This window comes from Ips typographus, linkage group LG5, assembly GCF_016097725.1.
Source record: "Ips typographus isolate SLU linkage group LG5, UJ_Ityp_2.0, whole genome shotgun sequence".
NCBI classification, from domain to species: domain Eukaryota; kingdom Metazoa; phylum Arthropoda; class Insecta; order Coleoptera; family Curculionidae; genus Ips; species Ips typographus.
In genome coordinates, this window is record NC_138426.1 from 10,251,726 (window position 1) to 10,270,419 (window position 18,694).

Below are 18,694 nucleotides of genomic sequence, written 5' to 3' on the forward strand. Positions count from 1 at the left end.
CAATTCTGTAGTCAATTTAGGCATTTAAAATATTAGTTTTAAAGTTTTAAGTCAAATTTCATAAATGGGAAGTAAAACTCTAAAGAACGAAACTAAAACTTTAAAGTTACAAAAAATTGAAACTTGACTTCAAAAACAAATTACAGGCCTTAGAACTTGCAAAACATGAAAATTGCCTTTTAAAGTCAATTTAGGTGTTTCAAATGTAAAATTTAAGCTTCCAAGTCAAATTTCTATCTAAAATTGACTATTCCAATAAATTTTAAAATAAATTTTTCAATTAAGCAGGAAAATTTTAAGTTTTTAACTTAAATTTCACTAATTGGAACTGAGACTCAATAGTAAAAGTAAATTTTTAACATTTCAAAGGGTGAAAGCATGAAAATTGATTTAAAAAACCAATTCTAATCTTTGAAACTGGAAGAATGTGAAAATTGACTATTCCAGTAATTTTTAAAATACATTTCTCACATTTTATGTAAAGGTAATAGATTTTTGGTATTTTTACATAATAATTCAAGTTATATAAAGTCAAAAGTGGCTTGAAAGACATTAATTGCTTAAATAGATTTTCCGTTTAAACTCATTCTATGTAAAGGCAACTGTTTTTCCACAAAATGGCACATTAAAAATAAAATAAAACACTCAGAAACTTACAATTTAATACATTTGAAATCATTTATTTAGTATCAAGAAACGATTGCACTATCAAATGGAAAAAAAAGTGTGATTTTGTGTTCACATTTACATCAAATATTCAAGAATTGATGGAGTATAGCAATTTTGAATATGCAACACTGATTAATATTAATGAAGGTCCTTTCATCTCTAGTGCACGTGCCTTAAAGGGATGAGCCTCAGGAAAACTAATAACCCTTAAATTGTTGTTCCTGTTTTACACGTGGAAATAACACTAGCAGTCAATTATTTTTAATGGATGAGAGTTGAAAATTTACTTCAGAACCAGGAAACAGAAATTCTACTAATCCTGGTTACATCCAGGCACTGTAAAGTTGTGAAACAATGATATCCACTTTAGGGCTAACCTCAAAATGGGATCGAAACCTTTCCTTCACTGTTACCCCTAAAATGTTACCTAATAGGGGATAATTAGGGATACCTGTGTTTCCAGAGTTTAGTAAAAGTTACATCAAACACTTTTTGTAGTCTGTCTATGTTTTTACGAGTTAACGAACTGAAAATGAAACTCCCACATTTTATCACGAATTTTCCTTTAAAAGAAATAAATTGACAGTCACGTTGTGTAGTTTCGATGGAGGCAAAACTGAAAATTATGGCCCATTTTGTCCCTTATCATTTATTACTAATGGACGTGCTAACACCAGATCAATGCATCTGACAAGACAAGGCCAAACGGACAGAAAACAAGGGTTTCTAATGTAGTTTTACCATTATAAATAACATCAGAACTCACCATATAACGTAGGCTTGTTCACCCCATTCTCTGCTAAACGTCGCCCAACAGTCGTTTACACCTGGAGCAACTTCTTGATAAGAAAATATAACCACCTGATGAAACAATATATTGTTGTAAAAGTTAATTTAAAATACTGGGAAACCCACCTGAGGTATACAACACAGCAAACTGGCTATCCAAGCCACATACATCATGGCTTTCGACCTTCTGGACGTCCAAGAACAATAAGTCAAAGGATAACAAATAGCCTGGTGCCTGTCTATGGCGGTGGCCATTAAGACGTACGAACTTAGATATGGTCCCAACGTTTGTCCATACTAAAAAAAAATAATTTGGAAAACCTCAAAAAGATGTTAAATAAGAAAGCGATAAGGGCGAGGAGTTTTGTAATTTTATTCACTTTTGGTTCAACCGGAAGAGCTCTGTTTGAGAATTTTCTAATGTCATTTTTTTGGATTTGTTTAGTATAAATTTCACTGGATTTATGTGTTTATTAGATGGTTGTAAGAAATTTCACTCTCTATAAAATTACATTCAAGTGATTTTGCCCTTAAAGGTCATTTAAGGAAATTACAAGCCTTCAGTAGCTTCATCGATTTCAACACTACATAGCTTCGTTATTTGAGGAGTTACAGCAAAAGTGTAAATCAGAGAGTTGTAGAAAATTTCACTCTCTACAAGATTGTTGAAAAGCATTTTTGCCATAAAAAGCTATTTAAGGGAGTTACAGGCCAGAAACTGTCCGCAATGCAACTCCATAGTGTAGGTTCAACAGAACGTAGCTCCGTTATTTGAGAAGATACAGCAAAAGTGTAAATTAGAGTGTTGTAGGGAATTTCACGCTGTTTCAGATTTCTTTCAAGTGGTTTTTGCCCTAAAGGGCCTTTTAAAGGAATTATAGGGCAAAACCTGTCACCTTTACACTCAAGTGCTTAAATAATTCCATAGTGTAGGTTCAACTGAATGTAGCTCCGTTATTTGAAGAGATACAGCAAAAGTGTAAATAAGAAAGTTGTAGAAAATTTCACTCTCTACAGGATTGTTGAAAAGCATTTTAAAATTTTTAATACTCTGTAGGTTTCAATCGTACCATTTCCGGTTAATCGGTTTGGCTATGCATCGCTTGCCAAACCCATTTTAGAGCAACAAATTGGTTTTCACTTTATGAGAAAGGTTTCGTGATATTAATCGATACTGCGCCAATTGAGTGTTGCAGGCGTTTTTAATTAAATGCAGTAAAAAAACAATGTTGCTAACTCGAAACTTTGATAGTAACTAGGTATTTGTTTTAGCATTAATTGTAAAAGTGTTATAACATAGAAAAATGGTCTTAAAATTACTGTAAAATAATAGTAAATTGTTTTTTTTTTTTGTTATTTTGTTTGTATATTTTAACTGAAACGTAAATTAAACTTGTGGCGGCTTTTGGTTAGTCACCATCACTTTTCATTGCTTGGGATTTAAATTGTCCAAAAATCTATACTAAAAGTCAAATGAACGTCGTCTGACGTCACAAATGAGTTGAGCCCAACCTAGACAATCAAAAAACTATTATTTCCGTGAATATCTCTAGTTGGTTTGACAGTCGTTTCGTCAAATTTATATAGTTGCGTCTGACATTTTTTAAAAAGCTCTTAGAAGAATTAAAAGGGTTTTTGGCAGTTTTAAAACAATTCTAGAAGCTTCTGGAATATTTTATAATATTCTAGAAGCCTTTTGGTGTTTAAATGATTCAGAAAGCATTAAAAAAAAATAATCTAATTAAAAAAGTTTTAGAGGTTTCTAGAATTTAAAAAATAGCTTTTAGGATGTTCTGGCACATTTACAATAATTCTAGAATTTTCGTGCATTTTTAAAAGGTTTTTGGAATGATTAAGAAATGTCTACAGGGGTCTGTAATTGTGAAAAGTGTTTTAGAGTCGTCTGACCTTTTTTAAAAAGCTCCTAGAAGAATAAAAAGGGTTTTTGGCAGTTTTAAAACAATTCTAGAAGCTTCGGGAATATTTTATAATATTCTAGAAGCCGTTTGGTGTTTAAAAAATGATTCAAAAAGCATTTAAAAAAATTAATTTAATTTAAAAAAAATTTAGAGGTTTCTAGAATTTAAAAAATAGCTTTTAGGATGTTCTGGCACATTCACAATAATTCTAGAATTTTCGTGCATTTTTAAAAGGTTTTTGGAATGATTAAGAAATGTCTACAGAGGTCTGTAACTGTGAAAAGTGTTTAAGAGGCGTCTGACATTTTTAAAAAGCTCCTAGAAGAATTAAAAGAGTTTTTGACAATTTTAAAACAATTATAGAAGCTTCGGGAATATTTTATAATATTATAGAAGCCGTTTGGTGTTTAAAAAATAATTCAAAAAGCATTTAAAAAAAATAATTAAATTAAAAAAATTTTAGAGGTTTCTAGAATTTAAAAAATATCTTTTAGGATGTTCTGGCACATTCACAATAATTCTAGAATTTTCGTGCATTTTTAAAAGGTTTTTGGAATGATTAAGAAATGTCTACAGGGGTCTGTAATTGTGAAAAGTGTTTTAGAGGCTTCTGACATTTTTAAAAAGGTCCTAGAAGAATAAAAAGGGTTTTTGGCAGTTTTAAAACAATTCTAGAAGCTTCTGGAATATTTTATAATAATCTAGAAGCCTTTTGGCGTTTAAAAAATGATTCAAAAAGCATTTAAAAAAAATAATCTAATTAAATAGTTTTAGAGGTTTCTAGAATTTAAAAAATTGCTTTTAGGGTGTTCTGGCACATTCACAATAATTGTAGAATTTTCCTGCATTTTTAAAAAGTTTTTGGAATGATTAAGAAATGTCTACAGGGCTCTGTAATTGTGAAAAGTGTTTTAGAGGCATCTGACATTTTTAAAAAGCTCCTAGAAGAATAAATAGGGTTTTTGGCAGTTTTAAAACAATTCTAGAAGCTTCTGGAATATTTTATAATAATCTGGAAGCCTTTTGGTGTTTCAAAAATGATTCAAAAAGCATTTAAAAAAATTAATTTAATTTAAAAAAAATTTAGAGGTTTCTAGAATTTAAAAAATAGCTTTTAGGATGTTCTGGCACATTCACAATAATTCTAGAATTTTCCTGCATTTTTAAAAAGTTTTTGGAATGATTAAGAAATGTCTACAGGGCTCTGTAATTGTGAAAAGTGTTTTAGAGGCATCTGACATTTTTAAAAAGCTCCTAGAAGAATAAATAGGGTTTTTGGCAGTTTTAAAACAATTCTAGAAGCTTCTGGAATATTTTATAATAATCTGGAAGCCTTTTGGTGTTTCAAAAATGATTCAAAAAGCATTTAAAAAAATTAATTTAATTTAAAAAAAATTTAGAGGTTTCTAGAATTTAAAAAATAGCTTTTAGGATGTTCTGGCACATTCACAATAATTCTAGAATTTTCCTGCATTTTTAAAAAGTTTTTGGAATGATTAAGAAATGTCTACAGGGCTCTGTAATTGTGAAAAGTGTTTTAGAGGCATCTGACATTTTTAAAAAGCTCCTAGAAGAATAAATAGGGTTTTTGGCAGTTTTAAAACAATTCTAGAAGCTTCTGGAATATTTTATAATAATCTGGAAGCCTTTTGGTGTTTCAAAAATGATTCAAAAAGCATTTAAAAAAATTAATTTAATTAAAAAATTTTTAGAGGTTTCTAGAATTTAAAAAATAGCTTTTAGGATGTTCTGGCACATTCACAATAATTCTAGAATTTTCGTGCATTTTTAAAAGGTTTTTGGAATGATTAAGAAATGTCTACAGAGGTCTGTAATTGTGAAAAGTGTTTTAGAGGCGTCTGACATTTTTAAAAAGCTCCTAGAAGAATAAAAAGGGTTTTTGGCAGTTTTAAAACAATTATAGAAGCTTCTGGAATATTTTATAATAATCTGGAAGCCTTTTGGTGTTTCAAAAATGATTCAAAAAGCATTTAAAAAAATTAATTTAATTTAAAAAAAATTTAGAGGTTTCTAGAATTTAAAAAATAGCTTTTAGGATGTTCTGGCACATTCACAATAATTCTAGAATTTTCGTGCATTTTTAAAAGGTTTTTGGAATGATTAAGAAATGTCTACAGAGGTCTGTAATTGTGAAAAGTGTTTTAGAGGCTTCTGACATTTTTAAAAAGCTCCTAGAAGAATAAAAAGGGGTTTTTGGCAGTTTTAAAACAATTCTAGAAGCTTCTGGAATATTTTATAATAATCTAGAAGCTTTTTGGCGTTTAAAAAATGATTCAAAAAGCATTTAAAAAAAATAATCTAATTAAATAGTTTTAGAGGTTTCTAGAATTTAAAAAATTGCTTTTAGGGTGTTCTGGCACATTCACAATAATTCTAGAATTTTCCTGCATTTTTAAAAAGTTTTTGGAATGATTAAGAAATGTCTACAGGGCTCTGTAATTGTGAAAAGTGTTTTAGAGGCATCTGACATTTTTAAAAAGCTCCTAGAAGAATAAATAGGGTTTTTGGCAGTTTTAAAACAATTCTAGAAGCTTCTGGAATATTTTATAATAATCTGGAAGCCGTTTGGTGTTTCAAAAATGATTCAAAAAGCATTTAAAAAAAATAATTTAATTAAAAAAATTTTAGAGGTTTCTAGAATTTAAAAAATATCTTTTACGATGTTCTGGCACATTCACAATAATTCTAGAATTTTCGTGCATTTTTAAAAGGTTTTTGGAATAATTAAGAAATGTCTACAGGGGTCTGTAATTGTGAAAAGTGTTTTAGAGGCTTCTGACATTTTTAAAAAGCTCCTAGAAGAATAAAAAGGGTTTTTGGCAGTTTTAAAACAATTCTAGAAGCTTCTGGAATATTTTATAATAATCTAGAAGCCTTTTGGCGTTTAAAAAATGATTCAAAAAGCATTTAAAAAAAATAATCTAATTAAATAGTTTTAGAGGTTTCTAGAATTTAAAAAATTGCTTTTAGGGTGTTCTGGCACATTCACAATAATTCTAGAATTTTCCTGCATTTTTAAAAAGTTTTTGGAATGATTAAGAAATGTCTACAGGGCTCTGTAATTGTGAAAAGTGTTTTAGAGGCATCTGACATTTTTAAAAAGCTCCTAGAAGAATAAATAGGGTTTTTGGCAGTTTTAAAACAATTCTAGAAGCTTCTGGAATATTTTATAATAATCTGGAAGCCTTTTGGTGTTTCAAAAATGATTCAAAAAGCATTTAAAAAAATTAATTTAATTAAAAAATTTTTAGAGGTTTTTAGAATTTAAAAAATATCTTTTAGGATGTTCTGGCACATTCACAATAATTCTAGAATTTTCCTGCATTTTTAAAAAGTTTTTGGAATGATTAAGAAATGTCTACAGGGCTCTGTAACTGTGAAAAGTGTTTTAGAGGCGTCTGACATTTTTAAAAAGCTCCTAGAAGAATAAATAGGGTTTTTGGCAGTTTTAAAACAATTCTAGAAGCTTCTGGAATATTTTATAATAATCTGGAAGCCTTTTGGTGTTTCAAAAATGATTCAAAAAGCATTTAAAAAAATTAATTTAATTTAAAAAAAATTTAGAGGTTTCTAGAATTTAAAAAATAGCTTTTAGGATGTTCTGGCACATTCACAACAATTCTAGAATTTTCGTGCATTTTTAAAAGGTTTTTGGAATGATTAAGAAATGTCTACAGGGCTCTGTAATTGTGAAAAGTGTTTTAGAGGCGTCTGACATTTTTAAAAAGCTCCTAGAAGAATAAAAAGGGTTTTTGGCAGTTTTAAAACAATTCTAGAAGCTTCGGGAATATTTTATAATATTCTAGAAGCCTTCACGAAGAGAAGAAAATTTCACGGTCACTTACACCAAATTCTTGAAAAATTTTAGTTTTTGGTTTTTCATTCCCAAAATACATTTCTGTCGTCAAATCGTATATATTTTTTATTTTTCTCCTGTTTTAATTAACGTGCACAAGAAAAGTTAACTAACCAATGACACTCACTTTTAGGAGAGTTTTAGGGACACTTATGTAAACTTGTGAATTATCCCAAGAGCAAAATGAAACTAGATTAGTCGTGCTGTAATAAATTCTTACACATTAAATCTCTAGGGAATAAAATTACCTCAAAGCAGTCTGGTTATTAATTATTAACAAAACAATTGATTTGTCCAAAACTCAACATTTCCATGCAACAAAATTGAAATTAATAGGTTAAGTCGTGTAACATGTTGCTTTATACTCATGTCATCTAAATTCCAGAACTATAACGACAAAAGTTTGGTTATTAAAGTTTTGTCGGTCAATATGGCGGCACAGTGCGCTGTTTTTCAATTAAATTAATAATATTCAGTTTTCCTGACAAAAGTTTGGGTGTTACATTATTTTTAATGGTAAAAGTTTGCGGATGATAGCTCTTTGTTGCAGCTTTAAATATTTTAATTAACTAAACTAAAAACTATTTGCATGCTGTTAAAATCAGTTTTTTGTTATAATTATTACTCAGAAATTGCTATTTAGGACATATTTATATTTGAACTGAAATATAAACGTAGATTGTAATCATTTTCTGGTCTAGTTGAGATTACTCAAAGTATTTAAAATTAGATTAGCAAAAACGTATGTATTTATGCATACATTATGCGAAATCCAGAGACCATATACACAATGTATACGAAAGCTCATTCTGTACAGATTCAAATTTGATGTTAGTTATTCTGTTTTAAGTTTGTTCCTTGTTCTGTCATTTAGTTGAGCCAAAATTTAAGCAAATTGTGGTAATTATAAATTCGGAAATAGTACAGTAATTATTGAAATAAACTAGTAAAAGCCTGCAACAAAAGGCAAGTTGGGTAAATTATTGAAGTCAACTGCTGAAAATATTGTGTCAAAGACGTTTTTTTTTTCTACCACCCTGTATGTAAATGCGTCATGAACTAGTTAAGTTGTCATAGTAATTCTGTAAGCATTTTATAAGGTAGAAATTGTCAAATTGAAGCCATAGAACCTTTTATTGGAGACAGAAAGCTTCTTACTCTCTTCCAGTAGTCAAATTAACACTGGAAGGTTTCTTTCTGTTTTGTTCAGTCAAAAATGCTGCCTGAAAGCTTCTTTATTGTTCTTAAATTGTCTAGAAGCCTTTTTCAAAGCCTTTTAAATGCTTACGTATTATGAAAATACATCAAAAGTTAAAAAAAAGGAACTTTTAGGGCTCGTTTTGTTCCTGGAGGTTACCTGTTTTTTGCACAAAACATTTTGGTATAAAAGAGTGCTGTAGCAGCTATTAGGGGGATTGTTAACTTTTTTTCTAAGGGACGGAAAGAATGACCTAAGTAAATTTGTCAGAGGTGCCTTTCAGGCAAAAAGCAGCAGGTTCAGGTGTAATTTAAAAGGTTTTCTTCCAGGACTTATATGGCAAAAATCAAAGTAAAATAGGATGACGCTGTTACGTCAAAAGCTGTTTGATTTGAAAAATTGTCAAAATTAGTGGTAATTTTCTCCAGAAACTTCTAATTTATTGTATTTATTGTAGGAAGTTTAGATATTTCATTTCCTTCGAGTCACAAAATATCTTAATCGCGAAGCAGATACAACAAATCATTATCGTTCAAAATTGCTTGAAAGAAGTCACTATCTTATTGGGTTTTGCCATAAGAACTGAGAATGATTTGAAGCAAAATTGGACCAAAATAACATCTTATTTGTTACTAAATAAGTTTAGAGACTGCACTTTTTCATAAAGAATTTAACTAACTACTTTACAGTGTTGCCAGCTGCAAATTGAAATTTGTCACGTCACGTGCTTTTACAGTTTTAGCGTGTTTAATTGTTCAAATGTAATTTAGAGGCTTTTCAATGTAAAAGACGATATTTTCCGGATCACGTGACTGTTGTTGGAAAGTTTCAACATCACTTTACAGTGTTGCCAGCTGAGAACTTAAATTGTCTTGATCACGTGACGTGCTTTCGATATTTTAGGCTTATAAAAGTTAAAATGTAATTTAGATATTTTCCAAGATTAAAAACGACATTTTCCGGATCACGTGATAGTGGTTGACAGGTGTTACTGACATTTAATCGCTGTTTTGACATTTAACATTACAGTGTTGCCAACAGCGAATTTAAATCTTTCCGATCACGTGACGTGCTTTTATAATTTTACTTTTTCCAATTGTTTATATGTAATTTACAGACATTTCAAGACTAAAGAGAAAATTTTCAGGGTCACGTGACTGTTGTTCACAGATTTTACCTTCACTTTACAGTGTTGCCAGCTGCAAATCTAAATTGTCCCAATTACGTGACGTGTTTTTACAATTTTAGCGTTTTCAACGGTTTAAATATAATTTACATTATTTCTAAAGTAAAAGACGATATTTTCAGGATCACGTGACTGTCGTTGACAAGTTTCAACTATACTTTACAGTGTTGCCAGATGCGAATTTAAATTGTCACAATCACGTGACGTGCTTTTGCAATTTTAAGTTTTTCAGCTGTTGACATGTAATTTACCAATTACTCAAGGTAAAAGATGACACTTTCCGAATCACATGACTCTGGTTGACAGGTGTTACTGACATTTAATTGTGGCTTTGACGTTTAACTTTACAGTGTTGCCAACTACGAATTTTCAAGGTAAAAGATGACACTTTCCGAGTTACATGACTCTGGTTGACGGGTGTTAACTTAACTTTACAGTGTTGCCAACTGCAAATTTAAATTTTTCCGATCACGTGACGCTTTTATAATTTTAGATTTTCTGAACTGCTTAAATATAATTTACAGACTGTTCAAGGATTAAAATGACATTTCCCTCAGGTACCAAAATGCTTTGATTACAACAAAAAACACAAATATCATTATGGTTCAAATTTGCTTGAAACAAACTACTATCTTAATGGGTTTTGCCGTAAGAACTGAGAACAGTTTGAAGCAAAAATGACATTTTATTTGTTTCTAAACAAACTGCACTTTTTTAAAGAGAATAATTTTTGGTTTTTTGACACATTTGCACATTGTTGTTTAAAGTCTTCTTTAGAAGATTTAATTAAATATTTGATTTTTTTCAAGTCAAAAAATGTTTGAGTTTTATAAATTCCATTGCTTAAAACTTAAATGAAGTTTTTCTAAATTCTCCAAAATTCTCCTGAAACTTTAAATTGACATTTTCTTTGAAAATAAATTCAACAACTTTCCATCTTTATCCATAATCAAATTTGCATTCTATTAACTAGTTTGGCTTTAGTATTAAACATGAATTTTCCATACTTTTTCGGTGAACTTTTTGATAAAACAACGCTGCTCTTACCGTTTCTTGCCTGGAAAACTCTTAAATATTTTACAAAAAACTTGATTTTGAAATAAAAATCAAAACTTTGTACTAACCTTGACTAGTTTGCACAACAAAAATCCACCTTGAAACCTGTAGGTTACATCCCAAGCCAACTGTGGAAGGACGCTGAGAAAAGCCACAATAAGGTCAGCTACTGATAGATGCAAGATGAAGAAGTACATTCTGGAAAGTTTTTTCCGTCCGCAATATCTGGAAGCAAAAAGTCGTTTCAAAAATGGGAAAAACAAGGAAAATTCCGACAGGCAATCAATCACTTTTCCAGCTGACAGAAAGAGTTATTTTTCAACTTACAAAACGGTTTTTAACTCAATTTGTGCCATAAAAGTTACAAGGGTGGTTTTCCCTATAAATTTATGAAAATGGGGGTGAATCCGACACTTCCGGGTTTAATAAATTAAAAGCATATGCTTAAGTATTTAAGGGGGTTGAAATTTATCGTATAATCCCGAATGTGTGTTTGTAACTCAATTTTATGAAGGTTCAGGTAAACTAAGGGCTTGTGTTATTGGATTATTTTGATAATATACCGCAGGGTATCTATACGGTCTAAAAGGTATTAGATTTTAGGGTAAATACTAAGATTTATAAGCAAATTAGCTATGGTAGAAATCAAAGCAAAATTCAATTTTGTTCTAGTAATAACAAGTCAAGCTCTATTTAGTAAGCTCACAGTATTTTTTACATATTAGAATAGTAAAACAGATACTTTAACATTCAAACAGATTTTAATTCTGTCATTAATAATCTCTCAAGAATTGAAAATTTTAGGGTGTTTATTAATATTTTTTTTGTTAAAATTGTCCTTTTTAAATAATTTTTCCATGTGAGAGAGTTTTTACTTATCTGCTTGATTTTGAAAGGTTATTTACCTAAAATGACAGTTTCATAGTCACATGACCAGTTCTCAAAATTTAGAGTCAGGTGTCTCTAAATAGGAAATTTTGACCAATTTTGCAATCCCTCCATGAGCAGGATTTTTGAACAGTTTTAAAATAACTCAAAAGAAAAACATGCATTTTCTGGTAGTTACTCCTAATAAATATTGCTCAAATGCAAAAAACAATCCACTAAAAGTCTAAAAAAATTTTTTTTTTGAAAATTTTGCGGATAGAATTTGTCTTGTTTCCAAAATTTCAAATTTCTATAAACATTTTATTTTAGTAAAGCTTTAACAACAGTTTATGATCCATATAATAACAAAATGTAATTATAAAAAAGTACAAATCAGGTTTAATACTTGCATTAATAATTATTTTCCAATTAGAAATTTTACAGGTTATTCTTCATAATTTTAGGGTTAAAATAGAGGGATTTAATAGTGGAGGTATGAAACTCAGATAATTTACAAACATTTCCTGCAATATCTATGTACAAGACAATAATTGTGATAACCAGCAGTTCTATTAGAAGTTAGAACACACTGTATATGTTCCTATATTTTGTTAAAAGAAAATACATAATTATTTATTATGTCTGAAGCATCCTTGTGGCTTAAAATCATAATAAAGGTAAGTTTACTGAGTTCTTGACAAATTAACTCTAAAATATGGTAAAAATCAAAGTGAACCAAAATGACCTAACAATGCAGAAAGGTAATTTTAATTTTTCTGATTTTTTTGCAAAATTTGTCTGAAGCAAAACAATTAGTACTTCCATTAGTCATTTATTCTTTAGGAACACAGCAAAAATAATTGTTCTAGTTAAAATTAAGTAAGAAAATATAGTTTTCCAATTTTACTAAATACTAAATAAAGTATATAATATTATTTCTTCAGGGTTGTATCACTTTTAATCACCCATAATATACCTGAAAGCCACTTTTTCAGACTTTTCCCCAGCATCATTAATCACATGGCTTATGATCCGTATTTAGGATTAATGATGTCTGGAATTTTAGTGAAAATGACATATTTCCAATAAATTGTCAACTGCCTCAACTCAATTTAATAAATGTACAGGGTGGAGATGGAATATTGTACAATCCTTGGTTTAAACTCTTTTCATAATACAATACTGGAAGCTTAATACCTAAAAATGGCTACAATCTTGAAGACTAAAAAATGGTAGGTCAAAGCCCTTACGCAGCATTAATAAGAGTTATCATAAACAATTCCACCCAAAATCGTAAATATAGAGGAATAACACATTAAAGTCCCAGTTTATGAAACAAAAGGGGATACTACAGCCCCTTTTACGCATATTTTCCCATAAGGAAAATTGAGCTGTCCGTTACGAATCTTATGCAATGGAAAATTTGCCAAAACAATGGTATAACTGCACTTTAGGGTGGCTTTCTCGGTTTTATCCTTAAAACTATCATAATATTCGGAAAACTTAAATATTATATTTCCTAAGGGAGTGAAAACGAACATATCATAAAACCGGTTTAGTACAGTTTAGGGGATTGCACAAGTGCACATAAATCATTGCAGCCCTTAGAGGGTTATTTACTTTCTGTTTAAGATAAATACATTTTTAAAATCAAAGAATGTACTGAATTTAGCTCACAATCTGTTAAGTTTTCGGTTACAAAATCTAAAATGTTATTTTCCACATAAAATAAGCACGTTTTTGAGTGATATTCTCAGCTGTCATAAAAGTTGTATGACCATGCTTTTAAGTCTCTTTTAATATCGGCATAAAGTTTTTATTGTCATGTCAACTTGGTTTAAGTTAAAAAGATAAGCATTTTATTGGTTTGGAACGCTGAAAATGATTTTACTGAAAATTTTTCAACAAAATGGTGTTATGAATTATTAAAAATAATAAAAACTAATTATAAAACGTATTTTTAGAGGTTAGGTCAGTAAAAGTCTCGAAGTTTAGGTTAGGTTAGGGTTAGGTCAAAATTTCAGTTCGTATTTCTGAAAACCAAGGGTTACGAGCCTGAAATTGGCTGTTTAGGTAGCAGATTGATCTTAGAATTTAGAGTCTTACTGCATCTTTTCCATAAGCAACCCTTACTTTACTCAAATTGATTGTGATAAATACTATAAAATTTAGGAAAATCAGTGAATAAAATGAAACAAAATTTCAAATAGTTTTTGCTAAATCTGGGGGTTACGACCCTGAAATTTGTGTAACCAGTCAACTGACCGTCAAATCTAGAGACGAATTGGATATTTTTCATTAACCACCCTTAATTCACTTAAAATGTTCTAAATACTGTTGAAAATTAAAAGAAGTAAGTTAAAATGAAATGAAACACAATTTCAGTAAGTATTTCTGAAATTTGGAAATTCTGGACCTGAAATTTGCTGTGTAGAAAGCGAACTGATTTTGAAATCCAGGGACGTACTGCAGCTTTTCCATAAACAACCTTGTTTTCACTTAAACTGTACTAAATAGTTTTGAAAATTTAGGAAAGTCAGTTGAAATGCAATGAAACCCAATTTCAGTGAGTATTTCTGAAATCTGAGGGTTACAGGCCTGAAATTTGTTGTGTAGGCAGCAAATTGATTTTTAAATCCAGGAACGTACTGCAGCTTCTCCATAAACAAGCTTGATTTCATTTAAATTGTACTAAATAGTTTTGAAAATTTAGGAAAGTCAGTTGAAATGCAATGAAACCCAATTCCAGTTAGTATTTCTGAAATCTGAGGGTTACTGGACTGAAATTTGCTATGTAGGCAAATTGATTTTGAAATCCAGAGACGTACTGCAGCTTTTCCATAAACAACCTTGATTTCACTTAAACTGTACTAAATAGTTTTGAAAATGTAGGAAAGTCAGTTGAAATGCAATGAAACCCAATTTCAGTTAGTATTTCTGAAATCTGAGGGTTACAGGGCTGAAATTTGCTGTGTAGGCCGCAAATTGATTTTTAAATCCAGGGACGTACTGCAGCTTTTCCATTAAAAAGCTTGATCTCACTTAAACTGTACTAAATAGTTTTGAAAATTTAGGAAAGTCAGTTGAAATGCAATGAAACCCAATTTCAGTTAGTATTTCTGAAATCTGATGGTTACAGGGCTGAAATTTGCTGTGTAGGCCGCAAATTGATTTTTAAATCCAGGGACGTACTGCAGCTTTTCCATTAAAAAGCTTGATTTCACTTAAATTGTACTAAATAGTTTTGAAAATTTAGGAAAGTCAGTTGAAATGTAATGAAACCCAATTTCATTTAGTATTTCTGAATACTGAGGGTTACAGGGCTGAAATTTGCTGTGTAGGCCGCAAATTGATTTTTAAATCCAGGGACGTACTGCAGCTTTTCCATTAAAAAGCTTGATTTCACTTAAACTGTACTAAATAGTTTTGAAAATTTAGGAAAGTCAGTTGAAATGCAATGAAACCCAATTTCAGTTAGTATTTCTGAAATCTGAGGATTACAGGCCTGAAATTTGCTGTGTAGGCAAATTGATTTTGAAATCCAAGGACGTACTGCAGCTTTTCCATAAAAAAGCTTGATTTCACTTAAACTGTACTAAATAGTTTTGAAAATTTAGGAAAGTCAGTTGAAATGCAATGAAACCCAATTTCAGTTAGTATTTCTGAAATCTGAGGGTTACAGGCCTGAAATTTGTTGTGTAGGCAGCAAATTAACCTTCAAATCCAGAGACGTACTGCATATTTTCCATAAATTACAATTACTGCTTTCTAATTGTGATAAATAATTTTAAAAATAAAAAGGTTAATTAAAATGCAACAAAATACAATTTCACTCAGCATTTCTTTAATTTTTTGGAATTTTTTTCAAAAACTTGTAATATCTTCGTGAAATACAAACCAGTTAGACATTCAACTTTCTTCTTCCTAATTAATAAGTTTGCATTGAACAAACCGATAAAAAAACATTGATACAAAGTTTTGAGAGGTACACTCTGAATCACCAGTTATTTTTATACGTTTTTTTGTGTAATTTTGAGTTTAGAATGTCTTGAGTTTGGTTGACGACAGGTGACTGGTAAAGGACAATTAACAATGAAGTGAAAACGTCATTGTGAGATTATCAGTCTTTAATTGGAATTTTAAAACACTTCACTTCAAACAACATCTTATTGTTTACTGGGTCAAGAAACTTCTAAGTACTTTTGCAATTCAAAAAGATAACATTTTACTCGTAGAGTGGCACATTTCTAATCTAACTAGCTTTTTGTTTGTTTTCAGGGAAGTTTCCTTGAAGAGTAATCAAGACATATAAACGACGATCTACATAAAACTGCTTATTCTTGGGAAACGTTCCCATTTATTTAACTTTTTTGATGAAACCCTGACAAATGAAAAACCGTCCCAAACGACAAGTTTTCTTCCCCAAAATAAGTGCTAATATGGGTGAAACCTGCCAGAATAAAAAATCCAGAGATTTTCCTTTTTTTTAAGGTTACAAGGACTGTGTAATCATCTTTAAAATTGTTTGTGTTAATTAATACTTAAAGCAGGGCAAATAACGTAAAAAAAGTGCTAAAAACTTTTAAGAAGCGGTTCAATAGATTTTTTGATGAAATGAAGTTTTTATCGTTGGATTTCATTTATTTTCTTAAAGTCGTAAAACTGACTTTTTGACACTTAATACTTTGTAATGCGTTTAATTAAACGCTATACTATAAAATGGGTGATTTTGTTCCTGACTGTCATTACAAACTGTGTTTCTGGCAGTTGACATTTTGACACCGCTTTTCTCCTTGACTGTACCAAGTTTGGTAGTATTTTTTCAAGTTATTGGATAGGAAATTCAATGAGGATTTCAAAAATGTGCTTAAAACTGTCATTTTCCCACTGCAAAGCGATTTAGTTCCTGACTGTCCTTTCAAACTGTGTTTCTGGCAGTTCAAATTTTGACACCGCTTTTCTCCGTGACTGTACCAAATTTTGAAATATTTTTCTGGTTATTGGATAGGAATTTTAATGAGAGTTCCAAAAATGTATTGAAAACTGTAATTTTTTCACTCCAAGTGGGTTTGACAAGTGATTTTGTCCATGACTGTCATTACAAACTGTGTTTCTGGCAGTTCAAACTTTGACACTGCTTTTCTCCCTGACTATACCAAATTTGATAGTGTTTTTTCATGTTATTAGATAGGAAATTTGATGAGGATTCCAAAAATGTGTTTAAAACTCTAATTTTCTCACTCCGAGTGGGTTCTGACTTCAGTAGGGTTTGACAAGCGATTTTGTATTTGATTGTCCCTTCAAACTGTGTTTCGGGCAGTTCAAACTTTGACACCGCTTTTCTCCATGACTGTACAAAATTTTGAAATGTTTTTTTTGTTATTTGATAGGATTTTTAATAAGAATTCCAAAAATGTGTTTAAAACTGTAATTTTCTCACTCCAAGTGGGTTTGACAAGTGACTTTGTCTATGACATTACAATCTATGTTTCGGGCAGTTCAAACTTTGACACCACTTTTCTCTGTGACTGTACCAAATTTGGTAGTGTTTTTTCAGGTTATTGGATAGGAAATTTAATGAGGATTTCAAAAATGTGCTTAAAACTGTCATTTTCTGACTTCAGTAGGGTTTGACAAGCGATTTTGTCTTTGATTGTCTCTTCAAACTGTGTTTCGGGCAGTTCAAACTTTGACACCGCTTTTCTCCATGACTGTACAAAATTTTGAAATGTTTTTTTTTTGTTATTTGATAGGATTTTTAATAAGAATTCCAAAAATGTGTTTAAAACTGTAATTTTCTCACTCCAAGTGGGTTTGACAAGTGACTTTGTCTATGACTGTTATTACAATCTATGTTTCGGGCAGTTCAAACTTTGACACCACTTTTCTCTGTGACTGTACCAAATTTGGTAGTGTTTTTTCAGGTTATTGGATAGGAAATTTAATGAGGATTTCAAAAATGTGCTTAAAACTGTCATTTTCTGACTTCAGTAGGGTTTGACAAGCGATTTTGTCTTTGATTGTCTCTTCAAACTGTGTTTCGGGCAGTTCAAACTTTGACACCGCTTTTCTCCATGACTGTACAAAATTTTGAAATGTTTTTTTTGTTATTTGATAGGATTTTTAATAAGAATTCCAAAAATGTGTTTAAAACTGTAATTTTCTCACTCCAAGTGGGTTTGACAAGTGACTTTGTCTATGACTGTTATTACAATCTATGTTTCGGGCAGTTCAAACTTTGACACCACTTTTCTCTGTGACTGTACCAAATTTGGTAGTGTTTTTTCAGGTTATTTCATCAGTACTTCAAACTGTCATTTTCTTATTGTAAGTGGGTTTAACAAGCGATTTTGGTCTGTCCGTTCAAACTGTACTGTACTGTAGTGTTTTTTTTTTAAAAAAAAGAAATTTAATGAGGATTGTAAAAAGTGCTTAAAACTGTAATTTTCTTGCTCTAACTGGGTGTTTATTAGACAATTTTTTTCCTGACTGTCCTTTAAAATTTATTTTAATTTAAAAGAAAATTTCCAGAGTAAGTAAAGCTTTTAAATCCTAATTTTCCTCAATACTAGATTTCTCCCACTGTTCCCTAAACAACTCTTTTCACTCCAGTTATGTAAACTTAAAATTACTATGCTTGGCCACCACTTGAGTATAAATATGCATGAAAGTGGACCTTTAGGATTGCTGTTCAAGTATACTTTTGTTTGAAAATCCCTTCCTACAACTTTTTATGACTAATTAACATTTTACTTTACGTGCCTACTTATATTCTACATTACTGGATTAATTAACGTTGTAAAAGGATAATTTTTATGTAAAATATTTTAAAATATACCAGTGGTTCAAATGAATTTTTATATACAGTGTGGTGTACCTAAGTCATTGTCAGATTTTACAATAAAGAACTTTAAAGAGTTTAAATTTAACTGATTTTTTCCACTTATTTTAATCACACTGTATATTTCATTGTAGATCCAAGATGGCCGCTCTCACAAACTTTTTAAGAGTTTAGAACAATATCTCATTAACATGGCTACTATAGATAATATATGGTATTTAGAACCAAAGGCAGAATCATTTCTCACAAAAGAGAACAAAAATGTGATTAACTTTCATAAGAAAAATCCTGG

At 30.3% G+C, this 18,694-nt stretch overlaps 1 protein-coding gene across 1 annotated transcript in view; it reads right to left on the reverse strand.

Annotated features, from left to right (window-relative positions):
* Positions 1–18,694, reverse strand: part of LOC145729011 (oxytocin receptor-like) — a 91,529-nt gene that overhangs the window by 20,794 nt on the left and 52,041 nt on the right. The window contains exons 3-5 of the mRNA XM_081979615.1: positions 10,763–10,919; positions 1,585–1,755; positions 1,436–1,530 (exon numbers count right to left, since the gene is read on the reverse strand). Of these exons, the coding sequence (XP_081835741.1) occupies positions 1,436–1,530; positions 1,585–1,755; positions 10,763–10,919 (423 nt within the window). The remainder of the gene's footprint in view (positions 1–1,435; positions 1,531–1,584; positions 1,756–10,762; positions 10,920–18,694) is intronic.